This window comes from Melospiza melodia, chromosome 27 (genome assembly GCF_035770615.1).
Source record: "Melospiza melodia melodia isolate bMelMel2 chromosome 27, bMelMel2.pri, whole genome shotgun sequence".
Lineage (NCBI taxonomy): Eukaryota > Metazoa > Chordata > Aves > Passeriformes > Passerellidae > Melospiza > Melospiza melodia.
Window position 1 is genome coordinate 4,532,163 of NC_086220.1, and position 19,971 is coordinate 4,552,133.

General features: G+C 48.8%; 1 protein-coding gene across 8 annotated transcripts in view; it reads right to left on the reverse strand.

Moving 5' to 3' along the window:
* Window positions 1-19,971, reverse strand: part of PUM1 (pumilio RNA binding family member 1) — a 105,424-nt gene that overhangs the window by 81,692 nt on the left and 3,761 nt on the right. For all 8 annotated transcript variants that reach the window (XM_063177614.1, XM_063177620.1, XM_063177615.1 and 5 more), the window contains exons 2-3: window positions 17,606-17,979; window positions 502-570 (exon numbers count right to left, since the gene is read on the reverse strand). In XM_063177614.1, coding sequence (XP_063033684.1) covers window positions 502-570; window positions 17,606-17,968 — 432 coding nt within the window. In that variant the 5' untranslated portion in view covers window positions 17,969-17,979. The remainder of the gene's footprint in view (window positions 1-501; window positions 571-17,605; window positions 17,980-19,971) is intronic.

Below are 19,971 nucleotides of genomic sequence, written 5' to 3' on the forward strand. Positions count from 1 at the left end.
TCTGTTGGAGCAGTTGCTCACGTTCAGCCCTCTGTAACCATGGAATAAACCTCTGGACATTAAACCCTCCAGCAGAATCCTCTCCTTTTTCTCTTCACCATCGCCTGAAGCCATTCCTCCTGAGGTAAACGGGGTTCCTAACAAGCCTGGACTTGTTCAGTGCCCAGCTGCAATCTCCAGCAAGCCAAGGTATCTCTGGGGTGATACACCGCAGTTGCTGCCTTTGGCCCAGCAGCGAGGGTCAGACTGGCCCAGGCACAATCTAACTGGGAATATTGGGAGCCTTTTTCCAATAAGGTGCAAGTTGAACTGTTCCTCCCTCTGAGATGGATTCCAGCCTGGCAGGTTTGGAGTTGGATCAAGCACACACAGACTCACACACACACACAGAGACAGAACAGAGAGCCCTCAGCATCACACTCACCCAGCAGCCTCCAAAAGCTGCTATTTCATTTTTCCCCCTCCCAAAACACAGATTTTTTCCCCAGGCCTCTCACTTACCTCTCCCATAGCCCGTCCCTCCAGAGCCAGCGCTTGGAAGTCGTGATTCAGCTCATCCATGGAACGCACCTATCCACAGAGGGGAGAACAGGCCATGAGAAATGCTTTTCTGTGCTGCTATTTTTATTATAATCACAGTTTAGAGCCATTTTTTTGCTCCAGACTAAGAGCCTGTAACAAGGTTATGGAGCTCCAAGGATGACTTACCTTTAACACTGTCAGCAGTTACAACATTTCTATACTTTCATTATTATACACACACATGTATTATTACACACAGATTTATTCCTGTGTGTTAGATTTATACATGCACAGGAAAGGAACAACCAGCAATTACTTTTAAGACACACAAAGCCTTAACACAAGTGTTTCTGCTCATATTTCACAGTGGTTTCAGGTGAGGGACTCAAGGCATGAGAAGCCAGCATCATTTCAGGTGGGAATCAAGGAAAATCTCCTGTATAAACCTGGCAAATTTACAATGTAAATTACCTTCACAAATTTACAGGTTACAATGACATGAGGCAGAAAAAAACAATACTTTAATTTGATGAAAACCTAGTCACTTAGAACAGAAAAATAAAGCATAAACTTGAAACTATTGGATAAATAAATTGACAGAAGCACAGAATGGATCCACAAGGATGATACAAGTCCAGCTCCTGTCCTTGCCCAGACCCTCAGCAATCCCACCCTGGGCATCCTGGGCTGGAATATCCACAGGATCATTGATCCAGCTCCTGGACCCCCAACAATCCCATCCTGGGCTGGAATATCCACAGGATCACTGATCCAGCTCCTCGACCCCCCAACAATCCCATCCTGGGCTGGAATATCCACAGGATCACTGATCCAGCTCCTCGACCCCCCAACAATCCCATCCTGGGCTGGAATATCCATAGGATCACTGAGTGATCCCATCCTGGGCTGGAATATCCACAGGATCACTGATGCAGCTCCTGGACCCCTCAGTGATCCCATCCTGGGCTGGAATATCCACAGGATCACTGATCCAGCTCCTCAACACCCCAACAATCCCACCCTGGGCATCCTGAGCTGGAATACCCACAGGGTTCACTGATCCAGCTCCTGGACCCTCCAATGATCCCATTCTGGGCATCCTGGGCTGGAATATCCACAGGGATCACTGACCCAGCTCCTGGACCCCTCAGTGATCCCATCCTGGGCTGGAATATCCATAGGGATCATTGATCCAGCTCCTGAACCCCCAAACAACCCCATCCTGGCATCCTGGGCTGGAATATCCACAGGGATCACTGATCCAGCTCCTGAACCCAGCAAGCCCAGCCTGGGCATCCCTGGAGCTCTGGCAGCCTCGGGGCCGTGCCCATTGCCTGGGCAGCCTGGGCAGTGCCAGCACCCTCTGGGGGAAGAGCCTTGCCCTGAGCTCCAGCCTGAGCTGCCCTGGCCCAGCCCCAGCCGTGCCCTGGCTGCTGTCCCTGCCCCAGAGCAGGGATCAGAATCTGACATGGACTGGAAATGCTGAAACTGCAGGAAAATCCTTCTCCTGCTTCTCATTGTCATATCTCAGCTGCTGAGCACACAGGAGGAAGCAAACTCAAAAAGAAACCCCAACTCTGGACTCGAGGCCAAAGCAGCTGAGGCACGTGCTGGGATGGAGCAGGTGACTGCCCTCCCCTGTCCCACTGCAGTGTCCCAGCACAACAGCACCAACTCCCCTCCTACTCAGTGTTTACACACTCCCTGCAGCCCAGCAGGGCTGAGGCACCTCTGTGCTCAGCAGGGAGGAGTTTATCAAGCTTTTCAAAAGGAGTTTATCAAGTTTTTAATGAGTAATGCCCACAATGATCCAGGCTCCTTGCAGCATGCTGCAGGTTTACACCCAGGGTTCAGTCCTGGCTCTGCACAGAGCCCTGCCAGGCTGAGCAAGGGGCTCAGCAATCCCTGCTGGGTGAATTACAGCACAAAAAAATCCCAAAAATTGTCCAGATGCTCATGGCCCACCAGTGACCAGCACTGGAATGTCACACCACCATCACTGACCTCCACCATGACTTCTGGTACTGCAGCACCACTTCCAGCAGGACCAGGACCTTGGGATTATTTTTAATTCTATTCTAAAATAATATTCTGTAGATCTCAAGTAAGAAAATATTCTATAGATCTCATCTAAGATAATATTCTATAGATCTCAACTAAGACAATATTTTAGAGAAGTCAACTAAGACAATATTCTGCACATCTCAACTAAGATAATATTCTGGAGATCTCAACTAAAACAATATTTTATAGATCTCAACATAAACAATATTCTATAGATCTCAACTAAGACAATATTCTGGAGACTTCAACTAAGACAATATTCTGCAGATTTCAACTAAGACAATATTCTGGAGATTTCAACTGACAATGATCTGGAGATTTCAACTAAAAGAATATTCTGCACATCTCAACTCAGATAATATTCTGGAGATCTCAACTAAGATAGTATTTTATAGATCTCATCTAAGAATCAGACAGACGAAAGCACCACATTAACCTCTAGAAATCCCCTCCAGTCTAAATTCTTCTATTCTGTGGCCATCACACTTTGCAAAAGATTAGCAGTATATTAATGAATTATTTAGTAGATATTTACATGATTTGCAAATCCTCAGGGGTCACTCACGCAGAATCCCAGTTTAAAAATCTCTTGTTACTGTACCTCAGTTATTTTCAGTTCTGCCTCAGCCTTGCCACCTTCTGCAGTGACATTTGTCACACGGGGCAGTGACACCAAGTGAAACCCTTCCCAAAACTGCAGCCACAGAGGCTCCCCTGCCCTGCAGTGACACAGCTCAGCTGCCTCCTGCCACACCAACGTCACTGGGACCCAATTCTTCCATGGAACACTTCAAGCTGAACTCATGGAAAGCGCTGCAACCTCCAGATGTGCCAAACCACAAAACTGGCACACAGCAAATTATTATTTCCATCAGACATCTGAGGAATGGAGAAGCTGCACGGAGAGATTCAGAAGGTGATGTGAACTCACAGCTGTCCCAGCAAACCTCAGAAGCCACACAAAGGCTGCTCAGAGCGTGCCCAGCAGCTTCCCCAAAACAAATCCTCTCCCAGGAGTGGAGCTGAGCTGGGGGAACCTCAAAACAGAGCTGCTACAAAGATCCAATCCCTGCATTCCCAGCTAAATCCAAAAGGATGTTCAGTGATATTTTTATCTGATTTGGTCAACATGGAATGGTTTGGGTAGGAAGGGACATTAAATCCCACCCCTGGCATGGCAGGGACACCTCCCACTGTCCCATGTGCTCCAAGCCCTGTCCAGCCCGGCCCTGGACAGCTGCTCTGGGAATTCTATCCCAGCCCCTCCCCACCCTGCCAGGGAATAATTTCTCCCAGGTATCCAATTTAAATCTATCCTCTGTCAGTTTGAAGCCATCTCCCCCAGCCCCTTCTCCATTTTTCTCTGCAGGCACTGGAAAGCCACAATGAAGTCACCCCAAAGCTTCCCTTTGCCAGGCTGAACAATCCCAGCTCTCTCAGCAGAGGTGCTCCAGCCCTGCAGATGACTTGGTGGCTCCTGGACAATGTCACAGGAGGGACAGGCTGTCCCCATCCCTTCCCCACTATCCCTCACCCCAGCCATGATGAAAAGCAGAAAATAAAAATTGCTTTCTCTATCAGCTACCAGATGTGAGGAAATGAAGAAATTATTCATTCACAGATATTTCACATGCCTTAGAATCTCTCTTTCAAGAATCTTAACAAATATGGATAAAAGCATTTTCCAAATCAGGTCGTTGTGCCTGATTTTGGCCACTCTGTGCTCAAAGTGCCCATAAACAGCAATTCTCCAGCTCTTTCACTCACACATTTTCTTTACCTTCATTGATCATTAGATCTATTTATTTGATTTTCAAAGACTGCACCCAAAGGATCTTTTTCCCATTTCTCAGTGCCTGTAATGTTAAACAGCAACACATTTTCACCTCACAGCACACAAATATCACAGGGCTCCTTCAAGAACAAAGTGTCTGAAACAGCAGAACACAAAGCCATGACTTCCAACATTTCTGCATTCCAAAGTCAGGGATTCCTCTGCAATGGCCATTAAACAACAGAGCTGCTCTTCCACCTCGTCAGGATCTGTTCCTGGTACTGATCCCTGAGCTCTGAGCACAGAGCAGAGCCAGGGTGGTGTCAACACAAGAAACAAGGAGGTGCACAGAGACAGAACTTCTCTCCAGATGAGCACTGACAATGATTGGATTTGATGAGCAGAAAATGTGGCTCAGCACTGAAGCAGAGATTGGAAAGAAATCCAGAAGACAACGCCAGGATCAATCGGCTGCACGAGGCAGCGATGCCCTGACACCTGGAGCTGCTGTGACATCCTGGCAGGGAGAGGTGAGCCCCACAAACTTCAGGAACCACACAAGGAGAGGGCAGCTGGAATCCCAATCCCTTGGGAAGTGATCCAAGCAAAGCTGACTCCCTCTGCTCTCAGCCAGCAGCACCCCAAGGCTCCGGGAGGGGATGCAGAGTGCACGTCCCACAGGAGCTGCTGCCTCCCTGAGGATGAGAGAGCTCCTCCCCTCTGCTCACACACACCATGGCACCCCACTCCACTAAATGGAGGCTCTGGAAGGAGTTCATTGCACAAAGCATCCCTCCCCTCGCCAGGAACGTGTGGATGCACTCAGCAGTTACGTAAATCTCATTCAAGAAGAACAATTTCCACACTAACACAGGAATGTGTGTCACTGTAACACACTCCAGCTCCAGCCACTCCACTGACTCAGAAACATTCCCTGCCTGCCCCATGGGAGCACACATCCCAAAGTGGGATTCAGCACCAGCCATGCTGAGAAACTGGGGCAAAATCACAGGATCAGCCACGGGATCACTGCATCTCCTGAGGCTGGGGGGAATGCAGCCCCTGCTCTGCACCAGCTCCACCTCTCTGCTGAAAAACACAGGGCAAAGCAAGACACAGCTGGATTCCCACTAAACAGCCCTGAGACACAGCTGGATCCCCATTGCTCACCCTGACACAGCTGGATTCCCACTGCACACCCTGACACAGCTGGATTCCCACTGCACAGCCTGACACAGCTGGATCCCCACTGCACACCCTGACACAGCTGGGTTCCCACTGCACACCCACCAGACACAGCTGGATTCCCATTGTACACCCAACAGACACAGCTGGATCCCCACTGCACAGCCTGACACAGCTGGATTCCCACTAAACAGCCCTGACACACAACTGGATTCCCACTGCTCACCCTGAGGCACAGCTGGATTCCCACTGCACACCCTGACACAGCTGGGTTCCCACTGCTCACCCACCAGACACAGCTGGATTCCTCACTGCACATCCCTGAGGCACAGCTGGATTCCTCACTGCAAATTCCTCTCTGTCAGACCTCCAAACTTCATTCATTCTCCCAGATCACTGAGGTCTCCAAGGACATCGATCCCGCCTTGTCCCCAGCCCAGAGCTCTGAGTGCCACCTCCAGGAATTGCTGGGGCACCTGCAGGGATGGGCACTGCAGAGCTCCCTGGGCAGCCCCTGGCAAGGCCTGAGCCCCCTTTGCATGGGGAAATTCCTGCTGTGCCCACCCTGAGCTGCCCTGGCCCAGCCTGAGGCCGTTCCCTCTGCTCCTGTCCCTGTTCCCTGGGGCACAGCCCGACCCCCCCGGCTGTGCCCTCCTGTCAGGAGCTGTGCAGAGCCACAAGGGCCCCCTGAGCCTCCTTTGCTCCAGGCTGAGCCCCTGCCCAGCTCCCTCAGCCTCTCCTGGGGCTCCAGCCCTTCCCCAGACCCTCTCAGCCCCTCAGTGTCTCTGCTGTCACGAGGTGCCCCAGCAGTGGCAGCACAGGGACAGTCACTGCTCTGCTCCTGCTGACACACCCAGGTGGCAGCGGGCTCTGGCACACCTGGGCACACCTGGGTCCATGCTCAGACTGTCACCAGCACCCCCAGGGCCTTTCCCAGCTTTCCAGGCCCTGTCCCAGCCTGGAGCTGCTGGGGCTGTGGTGACCCAAGGCAGGACCCTGCATTTCACCCTGCTGATGCTCCCAACCCCCCTGGCCTTGCACAGGTGCTCCAGGGGCCTTGCACAACTCCGAGAGCAGCAACCCAATCCTACTCCAGAGGACAAAAAGCGTGGAATGCTTCCAGCTCTCCTGTACTGCACACTGCAACAGCCCAAAGCCATTTCTCCTGTGGTCAGTGGCCACTCCACACCTCACACACTGCAGAGGAGCCTCTCAGCAGCTCTGAACCAAACACACTCACCGGGATTTTCCAGCCCCTGGAGCAGCTCATTCATGTCAGGCAGCCGCCTCACACAGGGCACCTGCACTTCCTTTCCTTTTAAACACGATCAGACAGCCTCAGCATCGCAAAACTCAGTGACAACAACTCAGAAGCAAATGTTTTCCTTGTCCCAAAGCTGCCCAGACACCAACCCCTGTCTGTGTCTGGAACATTTCTGAATGGATGGAGCTGTACCAGACAGGCACCAAGCACAAGTCCAGGAGGTGGGGATGTGCTGGGACCTGCTGCTCACCCAGCACCCCACAAACCCAGGAGGACAATATTCCCTGTCTCCAAGCCCCCTGAACACATCCTGTCATGAATTTAAGTTCTCCAAGTTATCTCATGCAGAAGAGCAAAGACTCAGATGTCATCAACAGACATCACCAAAGATCCACAGGTCTGGATCACCCTGGAGAGAGAATGGAGGAACAAACCCCTACACAGTGACAGGGACTGAGCCACTCCTGCTCCAGCTCCGCACCCCAAACAGGGCCTGCTGTTCCCTGGGGTAAAAAACTGCAACACAGCAAAGGGGTCATAAAGATGTTCCAGGGCTGGAGCCCCTCTGGAGCCAGGCTGGGAGAGCTGGGGGTGCTGCCCTGGAGAGGAGAAGGCTCCAGGCAGAGCTCAGAGCCCTTGCAGGGCCTGAAGGGGCTCCAGGAGAGCTGCAGAGGGACTGGGGACAAGGATGGAGGGACAGGAGGCAGGGAATGGCTGCCAGTGCCAGAGGGCAGGGCTGGATGGGATCTTGGCAATTGGGAATTGTTCCCTGGCAGGGTGGGCAGGGGCTGGGCTGGAATTGCCAGAGCAGCTGTGGCTGCCCCTGGAGCCCTGGCAGTGCCCAAGGCCAGGCTGGGCATTGGGGCTGGCAGCACCTGGCACAGTGGCAGGTGTCCCTGGGCTGCAATCAGCTGCCATTGAAGATCCCTTCCCACCCAAACCACTCTGGCATTCACATTCCTGAACCAAGGATGGAAACCAGCAGCAAAACCCATTGCAGCAAATGGAGAAAGGAAAGGAAAGAATGATTTCCTGGCTGGTTCCAGGTGCCCCCAGTGCCATTTGCCACAGGGGGTTTGTAGCCTGGCAAGGCCTGGTTAGAGAGGTTTGGGCTGTGCCAGGGTGCCCAGAGCAGCTGTGGCTGCCCCTGGAGCCCTGGCAGTGCCCAAGGCCAGGCTGGGCTGGGACAATGGGAGGTGTCCCTGCCATGGCAGGGCTGGGGTGGGATGAGCTTCAAGGTCCCTTCTGAACCCTGCAACCACCTGAGACTCCATGAAAGCACAGACTGCAGGACCCCAAAGCTGCAGCAGCCCCAGAGCTCAGCATCCAGGGCACTGCTGGTGCTGCCAACTGCAGCTCACTGGAGCACAGCCCGGCCCCGGGGAATGGCACTTGTCAAAAGGGATTCTGCACTCAGGTCAATTAACAGCAGCCAGGGCCCCAAACTGTCCTTCTGATTACTAAACACCGAGCTGAAGACCCAACAAATTAGCATGAAAACAACAGGGAATTTACCTTGCAGATTTCCAGGACTGTATTTTTTATTCTAGAATAATCCAAAGGGGTTTTTCATGCCCTGAGAGCGACCAGCAAAGCATGTGAATTGTAATTTTAGGTAAATATTACTGTCAACAGTGTGTGTTAATACTGCACCTTATATTAAGCAAATATGGTTGCTAAAATGACCTTTACATACAAATTCCAAGTGCAGGGCTGTATCACATTTCAGCTATCCCAGGGGATTGTACACCAGTTTTTTATATATTAAGGAATCCTCATTTATGTAGAATTTACATTCACCTGGGCAGACAGGCAGCCAAACTATCCAAGGCTAAATTTCACTCTCAGCCCCAAAGGATTCTTTTTCTTTCTCCTTATCCAAGAGCTGTTTCACAGGAAGCAAAAGGCAAGTGAAATTAAACAAAGAACTAAAACATACAGGGCATACAGGAGGGAAAAAAAAAGCCCCAGAAAACTAATTAGAAATTTCTTTGGAGAAAAAGAACATTAAAAATACTTGCTAAGAAATATTTGAGCGAAGAAATATTCTAGTGATGATCTAAAGTGTCTCGAAAAGTGCACTGTGAAGCTGGATTTATGAATCTTTATTTAAATGTTGAACATTAAATAGATGAAATACCTGTATTTACTGGGGGTGGCAGTGACTGAAGAGGGTTTGAATTTAGCCAATATTGAATATCTAGCCAATTCTCTCAGAGGGGAAGCAAAGCAAAGCTCTTCAGGTTCCCATTCCCCCTCCTGCTCCTCACCTGGCCCCATTCCCTGCTCCCAGCCCAGGATCCACCTCCTCTCCCCCAAATGGAACATTCATTCCCCCAGTTCCCCTCCTGGCCAGGAGGGATCTGCAAAGCCACAACTCCTGGAGCTGGACCGTGCAAATGGATCATTTCAATATCCCTTGGATCTGCACTAAGTGACAGAGCCCAGTGCTGCCCTCAGCCGTGCACACCAACCCAGGGAATCCCTCAGACACTGCCACAGGGAATTCTGCCCTCAGCTCCTCTCTCTGCCACCCTGGCAAACAAAGGCCTGGCCAGGGATGGCTGCTGGGACCACAAATGGTGGGAAGGATTCTCCTGCTGCTGCCTGAGCTCCTGCAGGGCCTGAGGAGCCTCCCAGGATTCCAGCTCTGCTGGGGGATCTCTCTTGCTGCAGAGAAATGTGGGAAATGATATCATTATTGTATTTCTCTGCAGAGACAAATGTCCTGATTTCTCAGCTCGAAGATCCCAGAATTCCAGACTGATTTGGGCTGGAAAGGACCTTAAAGCCCCTCTCATCCCAGCCCTGCCTTTGGCAGGGACCCCTCCCACTGTCCCAGGCTGCTCCAGTCTCTTTCCAACCTGCAGATCCAACAGCATTTGTTTTGTTTGTGAGAAAACAAGATGAGACCCCAAGTTCTTCCTATTTGTACATGCCAGAGTGTGATTATTCCTTGGATATTTATTTTTAACTCCTGTGGGAAGTTAAAAATTTTAACTCTGCAAGTGGGAATATAACATTTATATCCATTTGGCCTCTATATTTTAAGATTTGCTCAATTTACAATGAAAAAAACCAACAAAAAAAAAAAAAAACTCCAACCAAATACTTCTCTAGTAAAATACCCCTAAAAAAAAAAAAGGCAACATTACTACAAGAACACCAGAATTGAGACAGGAAGAAGAAGAATCATCAAAACTAAGAAACATCCTTAGATTGGAGAGGAAAAAATCAAAACTAAGAAACATCCTCAGAATGGAGAGGAGAAAATCAAAACTAAGAAACATCCTTAGATTGGAGAGGAGAAAATCAAAACTAAGAAACATCCTTAGAATGGAGAGGAGAAAATCAAAACTAAGAAACATCCTCAGAATGGAGAGGAGAAATTAAAACCAAGAAACATCCTTAGAATGGAGAGGAGAAAACCAAAACTTAGAATGGAGAGGAGAAATGAAAACCAAGAAACATCCTCAGAATGGAGAGGAGAAAACCAAAACTTAGAATGGAAAGGAGAAAATCACAACCGAGAAACATCCTTAGAATGGAGAGGGGAAAACCAAAAGCTCCAACTGAATACTTTGATTTATACACTCACAATTGTTAAAACTCTTGATATGAACTAAAGGTTTACAAATTTCACATGGAAACAAATCCTCCTTCAGCTGGGGGAGGCTGCTTGAGTTTGAACAGCTCACAGAGGAGGTTATTTCAAAAAAAAAAAAATGCCAGATCTGAGTGCAGTCAGACAATTTATAGCATCCAGGAGAGGGGAAATGCATTCCCAGCTGACAACAAGGAAAGCATCACACACTGCACACCAGGTTTGCACTGACAACCAGAGCAGGGTTAAAATACCTTGTTCCATCAACTGATTACTGCCCTATTTTTAGCCTTCTCCCATAACAATAGTGGGTAAAGAAAGAATGTGAAGTCCCAAGTATTAGACAGGATTAGGTGGTTGAACTACTATTTTTGTACTAAAGGATTCATGGGTAGAATTGCTACTACCATTAGCACTGGAAGCAAAAAGCCAGTGAAATTGCAGATTGGCTAATGCCTTCCCTGGCATGGGGCCAGGCTGATTAATGATTCAGGGGACAGAAATAACTGCAGCAGAGGCAGCCTTGCACAGGGGCTCTCCTTCCTCAGCTAATTATGTTTTCCTCCCATTTTATCCACCCAGGGAAGCGCTTCATTAATGTGGAATTTAGGTTACCCTGCCATGTCTCAGGCACATATTGGGGTGCAGGGTTCAAAACTATTGGATTAGGGAAGAAACAACCTGAGTTTTGTACTGCTGGAGCTGGCAATCCCTTGGGAAAAGCATCTTCTGCACCCAGGTGTGTGCCTGGATCCATGGGTTTGCACAAGAGCTTGGGGCCATGCTAAGATCTGACCTTGGGGGGCTTTTAATTTCCTCCCAGCCCCACTGTGACCCTCCCAGGTTTAAATTCAGAGGGAAAAGATGTGGAGAAGGGATTCAAACTTTTCCAAATTAATTTTTAATTAGTTTTCTGAGGGTTTTTGTTTCCCTCCTGTATGCCAGATTGTTTTATTTCTTTGTTTAACTGCACCTCTGTCAGAAGAGATGAGAGTGGCCTCACACCACCCTGACAGGGACTCACTGAGGGTTCAGCACCAGCCAAGTTTCACCCCAGAATGAAATGTGAACAGGGCAAGAAGCAAAGGCAGATGTTCCCAATAAAAACAACTGCCCTGGAACAGAAGTTATCCCTACCAAAGGCAGGAGTAACAGGAGAGCCCAGAGCAGCTCCTGGCCGGGAGGGAGCAGCATCACATGGCAGCAGCACAAAGGAGCGTTTGTTCAGCCTGACATCAGCACTCAGGGAAAAGAGCCTGGAAATCGGCCCTGATACACCTAAGGAGGAGTTCTGAGCCAGGCAGGCCAGAGGCAATGCCCTGCAACAGCTCCTCATCGAGGAGATTTCTATCAGCAGCTGGAATCTGTGGCAGTTCATGAGGAACAGGGACTGGGGATGGGTTGGGGTGGTTAGGGAGGGACTGTGGGGCTCAGATCCACTGTAAAGCTTCACTCATTTGCAAAAATGCTCCCAGGATCACAACCTGCTCTGCAGAAGCACAAGGAGGTCACAGCAACTCAGCAAACCACAAATGAGTTGCTAAGAGAGCAAAATTGGTGAGAGGGAAGGAGAAAACAAGCAGGACAAGTTCTGTAATAAACCTCTTTTCAAAGCACACTTATACAAGATATCCACTGAAATACCTGAAGTCTTCTGGAAGCACTGAATTTGCACATTCAGTAATGTGAAAGTGGTTTTGCTCCTCCTGAGTGAGCACCATGACAAGGAAACAGAGCAGAACAGCAACAACCACGGAGAAATCCCAACACCAGCACACCCAGCTGGACAATCTCATCTGCAGCTGCCCATCAGGAACAGTAAAATCCATGGATTTGGAAGAAGCAGAGTCTCAGAGTATCTTTCTGAATGTTTCAGAGTGTTTTCTGTCCCCTGCATATCACAAGGATTTTCCAACCTGAAATTTCCAATCTACTCGTGCCCCTTCCACCTCAGGAGACATTTTCAGGGAGCAACACAAAGCAGAAAACCAAATTCAAAGTTCCAGTTCCCCTCCCAAGCCACCCCTCCACTATGGAGAAATCTCTGTGAAACAGATCAGCCAAACCAGACATTTCATTTCAGCAAGGAATTGTGTTTCCAATTAGCTGGGTATCAAATTAGCACAGCCCTGTCAGTGTCAGGGAAAGGAAAGCCCTGAGCAGCTCACTGGGACACAAGGGAAGCTCCCATGAAAACCCAACAGCTTTAATGAAACAGAGGTCAGAAATCACCTTCCAGAGCTGAGGCACAGGTGCTGCCACATGGTTTGTGTGACAAGGGACTCACTCCATGCTGTGAGATAACACAGCCAGTTATGTGGAGCACATACCCACAGGCACATCAGAAATCATGGAAGAGACCCCAAATCCCAGCTCATTCCACCCCTGCCACGGGCAGGGACCCCTTCCACTGTCCCAGGCTGCTCCAACCTGGCCTTGGACACTTCCAGGGCCAGGCAAAATCTCTGTCCTAAGGAGTAAAGCATCACTTAGCCAGGACTTCCCTTTGGAAGAACAAACACAGGGCTGCCTTTGCTTCCAGGACCTTTTTAGAGGCTCTTGCCACAAATTTCAGACAAGCTGTGGCCACAGTGGCTGCCAGCAGCAGCCAGCATTGTCAATGTGCTCAGATCCCTCAAAAAAAAAGGGGAGACCAAAATAAAAAAACTGAGTCCTATCTTTGATCAAATTTTGTCAAGTTTGGCCCACGAGTCCAGCATGGGTTAACACTGAGAGGAAAATGACTCTGCTCCCAGGGCAGGAAGGAGCCTGGCTGGAGCTGTGACCCACGAGGGCAGAATTCCCAGAATTACCTCCTGCGTCTGCCTGAATCCAGCTCCCAGTGCAGAACTCACATGGTCACACTGCCAAAAGGCAAAACTGAGCAGAAACCCCAGTCCCAGCCCTGTTGTGCTGACTATTCTTCACCAACTCCATGTGAAAAATTCCCCACATTCAACAAGACCATCCCTGCAGAGTTCTATTGTCTCCAATTATTAATTAAACATGCCCTGAGAGAAAGCAAATGCCTAAAATCATTTGCTTCTACCAAGCAACTCCCACACTACCAGAGTGCAATTCTGACAGCCTGAGCACATCCAGTGCCTGCAATTCCAGAGGGACACACCACAGAACTCTCCCTTCACTCCAGTTCAGGCACAAACACACACCAGCCACAGGAGACCCCAGCCAGGAAAACCCAGCCAATTTTCCTAAAAACCTGCTCAGTGTTGAGAACTTGTCCCAGCTGAATATCCTGAGTGTCTTTTCCCTGCCCCCAGGAGCAGCAGAGGCTGTTTGGGTTTGTGAGGAGATCTGTGCAACCTTTCATAACCAAGGCAGACCATTCCTCACCTGGAGCCATCCTGTGATGTCCTGATCCCTGCTCGTGGTTTTGCAGGATAAACAAACACTCAAACACTCTCTGTGCCCAACACCAACCAGGCATCAGACAGCCCAAACCTGCTCACTCCAATATTCAAATTATTGAGGCCTGACACTCAGCCTCATCCTGCTGCTTTTGGGGGATAAAAGGAGAAAAATTTGCAGTTAAGTGTTTTCCATGGAGGTTTGGTGATCAAGGATTTGGAGCTGCAAACAGCTGGGATTCTGCTCAGGAGATCTGAGAGATCAAGTTAGGAAATCAAAAGTCTGATCCCATCATCACTTCAGTGTCTGCAGGCTGAGGCAGAGCCAAGGCAGACCATTCCTCACCTGAAGCCATCCTGTGATGTCCTGATCCCTGCCCGTGGTTGTGCAGGATAAACAAACACTCAAACACTCTCTCTGCCCAGGCATCAGACAGCCCAAACCTGCTCACTCCAATATTCAAATTAATTGAGGCCTGACACTCAGCCTCATCCTGCTGCTTTTGGGGGATAAAAAGAGAAAGATTTGCAGTTAAGGGTCTTCCATGGAGGTTTGGTGATTAAGGATTTGGAGCTGCAAACAGCTGGGATTTTGCTCAGGAGATCTGAGTAAAAGTTAAGAAATCAAAAGTCTGATCCCAGCATCTGCAGGGACAAAGAAGACATTATCACCAAAAGTTTTTTGTGTGGATGGTGAAGCTTTTACACCTAAATTTGTGAAATGACAGGGACATCTTTGTTTGATTTTATATAAAAACCTGGCCCTAAATCCACCTTCCAGAGTAGAAAGAAACTTTCTTTTCCTGTGGCATTTCCCCTAAGCAAAACACAAACAGACACAGCATTTTCCTGCTGCTCACAAGGAGAGGACACCACCTGAAGGAGCTCCTCTCCTCCCTTCCTTGGGGGGAACTTTTCCTTGAGCCATCCCTGCTAAAGCCACTCTCAGCCCAATTCCCAGAGCTTCCAGGAGGAAAAGTGCCCAGGAGGAAGAGCACAATGAAACCCATGGAATGTCAGGGTGCTGCAGCTCAGGTGTGACTCACAGCTCTCCTGGCTGTTTAATGGCACCATGAAATGTCAGCATTTGGTAAAAGCCACTGCAGAGTTATCACCAACAGACACATGTCTGTCTACACATGCAACAAAGAGAATCTGGGATTCAACAAAGAGAATCTGGGATTCAACAATTAAAATCTTTCTACCTTTAATAAGACCTCCCAAGCTCTAGGCACACATTAACCTGTATTAGCCTATAATTATTTTTTTCTGACTTCCCATTATCTTTTAGCTACTCAGTTTCCTAACCAGTCTTCAAGGCTGGGCCCTCACTGAACCATCTCTGAAAGTCTAAAACGAAAATACAGTAATAAAAGTGCATCCATAAAAAACAGAGTCAGGAGACATCCCTAATGATTCCCTACCTCCCTGCATGTCCCAGCACTTCCTCCACTTCTGTTCTTGCAGGCCAAATTCAATTCTACCCCAGCTAAACCCAAACTGAATTAAATCATTTTGCATGCATAAGATTAGTCCTTGCTCCAAGGAATTTATAATTTAAGCAGCAGATGTGGAGGTGGCCAAGAAGTCAAGAAGAATGGCAGTGCTAGGATTACACATCCTGCATTCTGCTTCCCAGGAGCCAAACCCTGAGGCAAGCAGAGAACCATGGAAAAAGAGGGATGGAGCACCAAACTCTGATAAAAGTGCCCATCAATCACTGGAGCACCAATATCAAACAAGACTGAGAACAGGAGTAGTGCCCCACCTCAGAGCTGGCCTGGAAGAAATTAGACACAAAGATTGCTTTGGAGACGAGCACTGAATGCAAAACCATTGGAACAACAGCTGTACCCCATTTATCAGAGTGTAAAAGCAGCAGGAAGCAGAGCAGATAAAAACCCAAATGTTAATTCTGGCCTGGTGGGTGTTTCCTGAGCCTCAGCTCACAGAATCACAGGGGAAACTGAGAGCACCACACAGAATCATCTGTGAGCTCCAGCCTGCAGGTGGGATCTGTCCACACAACCTTTTCTCCACTGTCCACTCTCACCACAGGAACTGCATTTGAAAAGTTCATTTAAACTAGCAGAAGTTAATGAGCTTTCCTTTCATTAAGTGGTTTATTTATTAGGAGCATTTCATTCCACAAGTTACTGAAGAAAATCAAGCTGAGCAACACTTCTGCTGACAACAGGACAAGCCTCTGGAACAGGCAGGATTCTTTTGTTTGAGTGAAAGTTTAAGTCTTTCCATTATTAAATAAATAAAAGTTCAAATACCAGAGTTTTTAATGACTGCAAGCTTGGAGTGCCCTGTCCCCACCCCCCTTATCTCCAGAGAGTTTTGTTGTCTTTGCTTTCAGGGATTCGCAGTAAAAGGAGGATGAAAGTGTGAGCTGGAGGAAAAGAGGATTGAGAATTTATGACATCATTTTAATTCATGAAGTCATCTTGCCACAAAATGCCCAAACAATAGCAGGCCCTGCCCAGGCATCTCCACCCCAAGACTCTGTGGCTGCTTTGATTTGAAAAACCTACAAGTTTGCAGGAAGAAATTCTTGCTTATGGTTTCCTTCAGAACTTAGAACATTAGAATCTCTGGCACTGATGTCTCTTGAAGCAAGTTTTACAGTTAGTGACTGAAAACTTGGATAATAAACAGAAAAATTGTATCTGTTTCAATGAAGTTGTTTCTTCTGAATTGATACCTAAATACAACATTTCTCCATAAGGGAATAACAATATTTATCTAACTCTTTAGCTCATACTGCAGTACTTTATGTGATTTTTCTTCCAGAACAAATTGACAGGGCACTTGAGTTTATTTCTCTGTTGATGTACACACTGCCTTTGGTGAGGCTGCAAAATTCCCTGCAATGTTTGCTTTTAAATGCTCTGGTGGGCAACACATGCCCTGGGGAGGCACAGCAGAGGAGCCAGGGCTTGGCCACTCTGATTCCAGAAACTGGAGGCAGGAGATGTTCACAAAGGTTGCAAAAGCTTTGTGTCTGCTGCCCTGGCAATATTTGTGGGGATCATTCTGCTTTAAAATGTGCTTACACTTGGGTTCTGCTGCCTGGGAGAGGAAGCACTCATGTGTCTTTGATGAGTGAGCTACAGGTCACAGCCAGAGTGGAGTGAGTCAGCCACTCATTTAACTGCAGCACGAGTGACAATGCAACTGCTGAAAAGACTTCTAGTAAACAGCACTAGCACACAGCCTGGCCCACCACCCTCTAGAGACTGAGTGGCTCTAACAAGTTCCTAAAACCACTGCTTGGTGACACTCTTAAAGCTGCTCTTCTCATCATCACCACCTTCCCCTGTACATGACAACAATAAAAACCCAACCCCAAAGCAAAGAAACCCAGTCAAACATACCACCAGCACCTTCCACTCCTGTGTTTTCCAATATTGGGAATGGTAAAAGCCCAACCTACATGCATTGGCAGTTTTGTAATACCATTACATAAGAATTATTTAACTACAGCAACAGATTTGAAAAGCAGCAGCAGCAGCAGCAGTCACGGCTATGCTGGTTCACACATCAGAAAAAAAAAATCAATAAAGGGAGTGATGAATTTTGTAAACATGCATTCGACTGTGACCAGGAGTGGATTGGGATTTGGGATTTCAACACCCTCAAGAGCAGAAACCTTTCAACTCAGAGCTACCAGGGCACCACCACCCTGAAAAGAGAAAACAAACAGCACCACTGTGGCCACTCCACCAGAACCAGCTCCAGCTTTAGAAGAGCACCACAAAAAGCATCTCTGAGAAGGCTGCAGGGCCGAGTTGGGAAAGCTGGGAGTGGTTTTCTACCTGATGCTCTGCATGGATGTTGTCCCCGGTGGGCCAGCGGTGTTTGCTGTTGTTGTAGCCGCCGCCGCCGCTGCCTCCTCCCCCGAGCTGCTCCCCGTGCTGCCTCTGGAAGAAATAATCCACCATGGCGTCGTCCTGGGAGCGCCCCGCCACTCCTATGGAGCCGGGCACGGGGCTGGAGTGTGTCCCTGCTGCAAGGGCCTGGTTTGCAGCTGGCTGTGGCTGAGCCTGCGAGCCTGTGCCAGATGTCAGTACCACAGGCATGGTGGGGTTGGCTGTGTCTTGAGCGTGCTGCTTCAGGTGGGGGCTGAACGAGTCCTGCCACAGAACTGCTTTTCTCTTCAAAACGCACGCTACGCTCATTCCACCAACACCTGCAGGGGGACACGGGGGAAAGAGAGGGGAAAGAGACATGAAATCCTCCCAGCTGCAGCTTTGAGCTTTAGTAACACACCCATCTTGTGACTGACAGGGGAACACCGCTGTGGCAAAAGTGACTCCTCCAATATTCACTCACCCCGTGAACCCAGCAGCCAGAACAGCACTGAAAATGCACAGGGATCCCACTGAAAATGCACAGGGATCCCACCAGAAATCCACAGATCGCATTGGAAACGCACAGAGATCGCACTGGAAACCCACAGGGATCTCAATGAAAATCCACAGGGATCCCACCAAAAATCCACAGGGATCCCGCTGAAAATGCAGAGAGATCCCACCGAAAACCCACAGGGATCCCACCAGAAATCCACAGATCCCACTGGAAATGCACAGGGATCCCATCAAAAACCCACGGAGATCCCACTAGAAATCCACAGGGATCTCACTGATAATGCACAGGGATCCCACCAGAAATCCACAGATCGCACTGGATAACGCACAGAAATTGCATTGGAAACCCACAGGGATCTCAATGAAAATCCACAGGGATCCCACCAAAAATCCACAGGGATCCCGCTGAAAATGCAGAGAGATCCCACCGAAAACCCACGGGGATCCCACCAGAAATCCACAGATCCCACTGGAAATGCACAGGGATCCCATCAAAAACCCACAGGGATCCCACTAGAAATCCACAGGGATCTCACTGATAATGCACAGGGATCCCACCAGAAATCCACAGATCGCACTGGATAACGCACAGAAATTGCATTGGAAACCCACAGGGATCTCAATGAAAATCCACAGGGATCCCACCAAAAATCCACAGGGATCCTGCTGAAAATGCAGAGAGATCCCACCGAAAACCCACAGGGATCCCACCAGAAATCTACAGATCCCACTGGAAATGCACAGGGATCCCATCAAAAACCCACGGGGATCCCACCAGAAATCTACAGATCCCACTGGAAATGCACAGAGATCCCACTGAAAATGCACAGGGATCCCATCAAAAACCCACAGGGATCCCACTAGAAATCCACAGGGATCTCACAGATAATGCACAGGCATCCCACCAAAAACCCACAGAGATCCCACTGAAAACCCACAGAGATCCCACCAAAAACCCACAGGGATCCCACCAAAAACCCACAGGGATCCCACCAAAAACCCACAGGGATCCCACTTTCTGTGCAGCACGGGCTTAGCAGGATGCACAGGATGCCCATGAAGCAGCAGCACAATGGCAATTTCTGCCAGGGACAACACACTGACTGGAAAACTGCTGGGAAAAAGCCCCCAGAAAAACCATGGAAGGCAGTGACACCAAAACCTGCTGTGTCCATTTACACCAGGCAAAAGGGGCCTGGTCCCCCATCCATATAACACTCAAGGCCCCCTGTATCACACTGTATCCCAAAGTATCCCCTCAGTCATGCAAAGCAGCAAAGCAACAGTTTGGTTTGCTTTTGGTTTTTGTTTTTCAATGCAAAGTTAAAATCCCAAATTTCTGCTCGTACAGTTCATGAAACCCAAACACAGCCTGTGCCCTCCCTGTAACTCAGGAGTGTGCTCAGGAGGCAGTGAAAGCCACGGACATGCTTTGTGGAATTCCCTGGAGAAAGAACAGCAAACCTGGGATCTCCGCAGAACTTTCCAGAGCAGGCACAGCCAGCACTGCTGGTCCTGCTGTCGATGGCACTGGGGGAAATTTGGACAACTCCAAAGGACTTTCAGTGCCCAGAGCACTGATCACCCCAATTAATGAAATACCCCATATGCTTTGCATGCACCCAAATGATCTGTGAGCAGGAGGAAAACCTGCACATGAAGCTGACAGCAACTCACTAACTTCCTAGTCCCCAAATATTTTGATAACATTCCAGCAGCACAAAACCACAGAAGTTTGTTTGTTATTTTAAGGCAGGACTATCAGAGCAATAGAGACACTACAGGTGTGAACAGCAAAGTGCTTTCCCCCATTA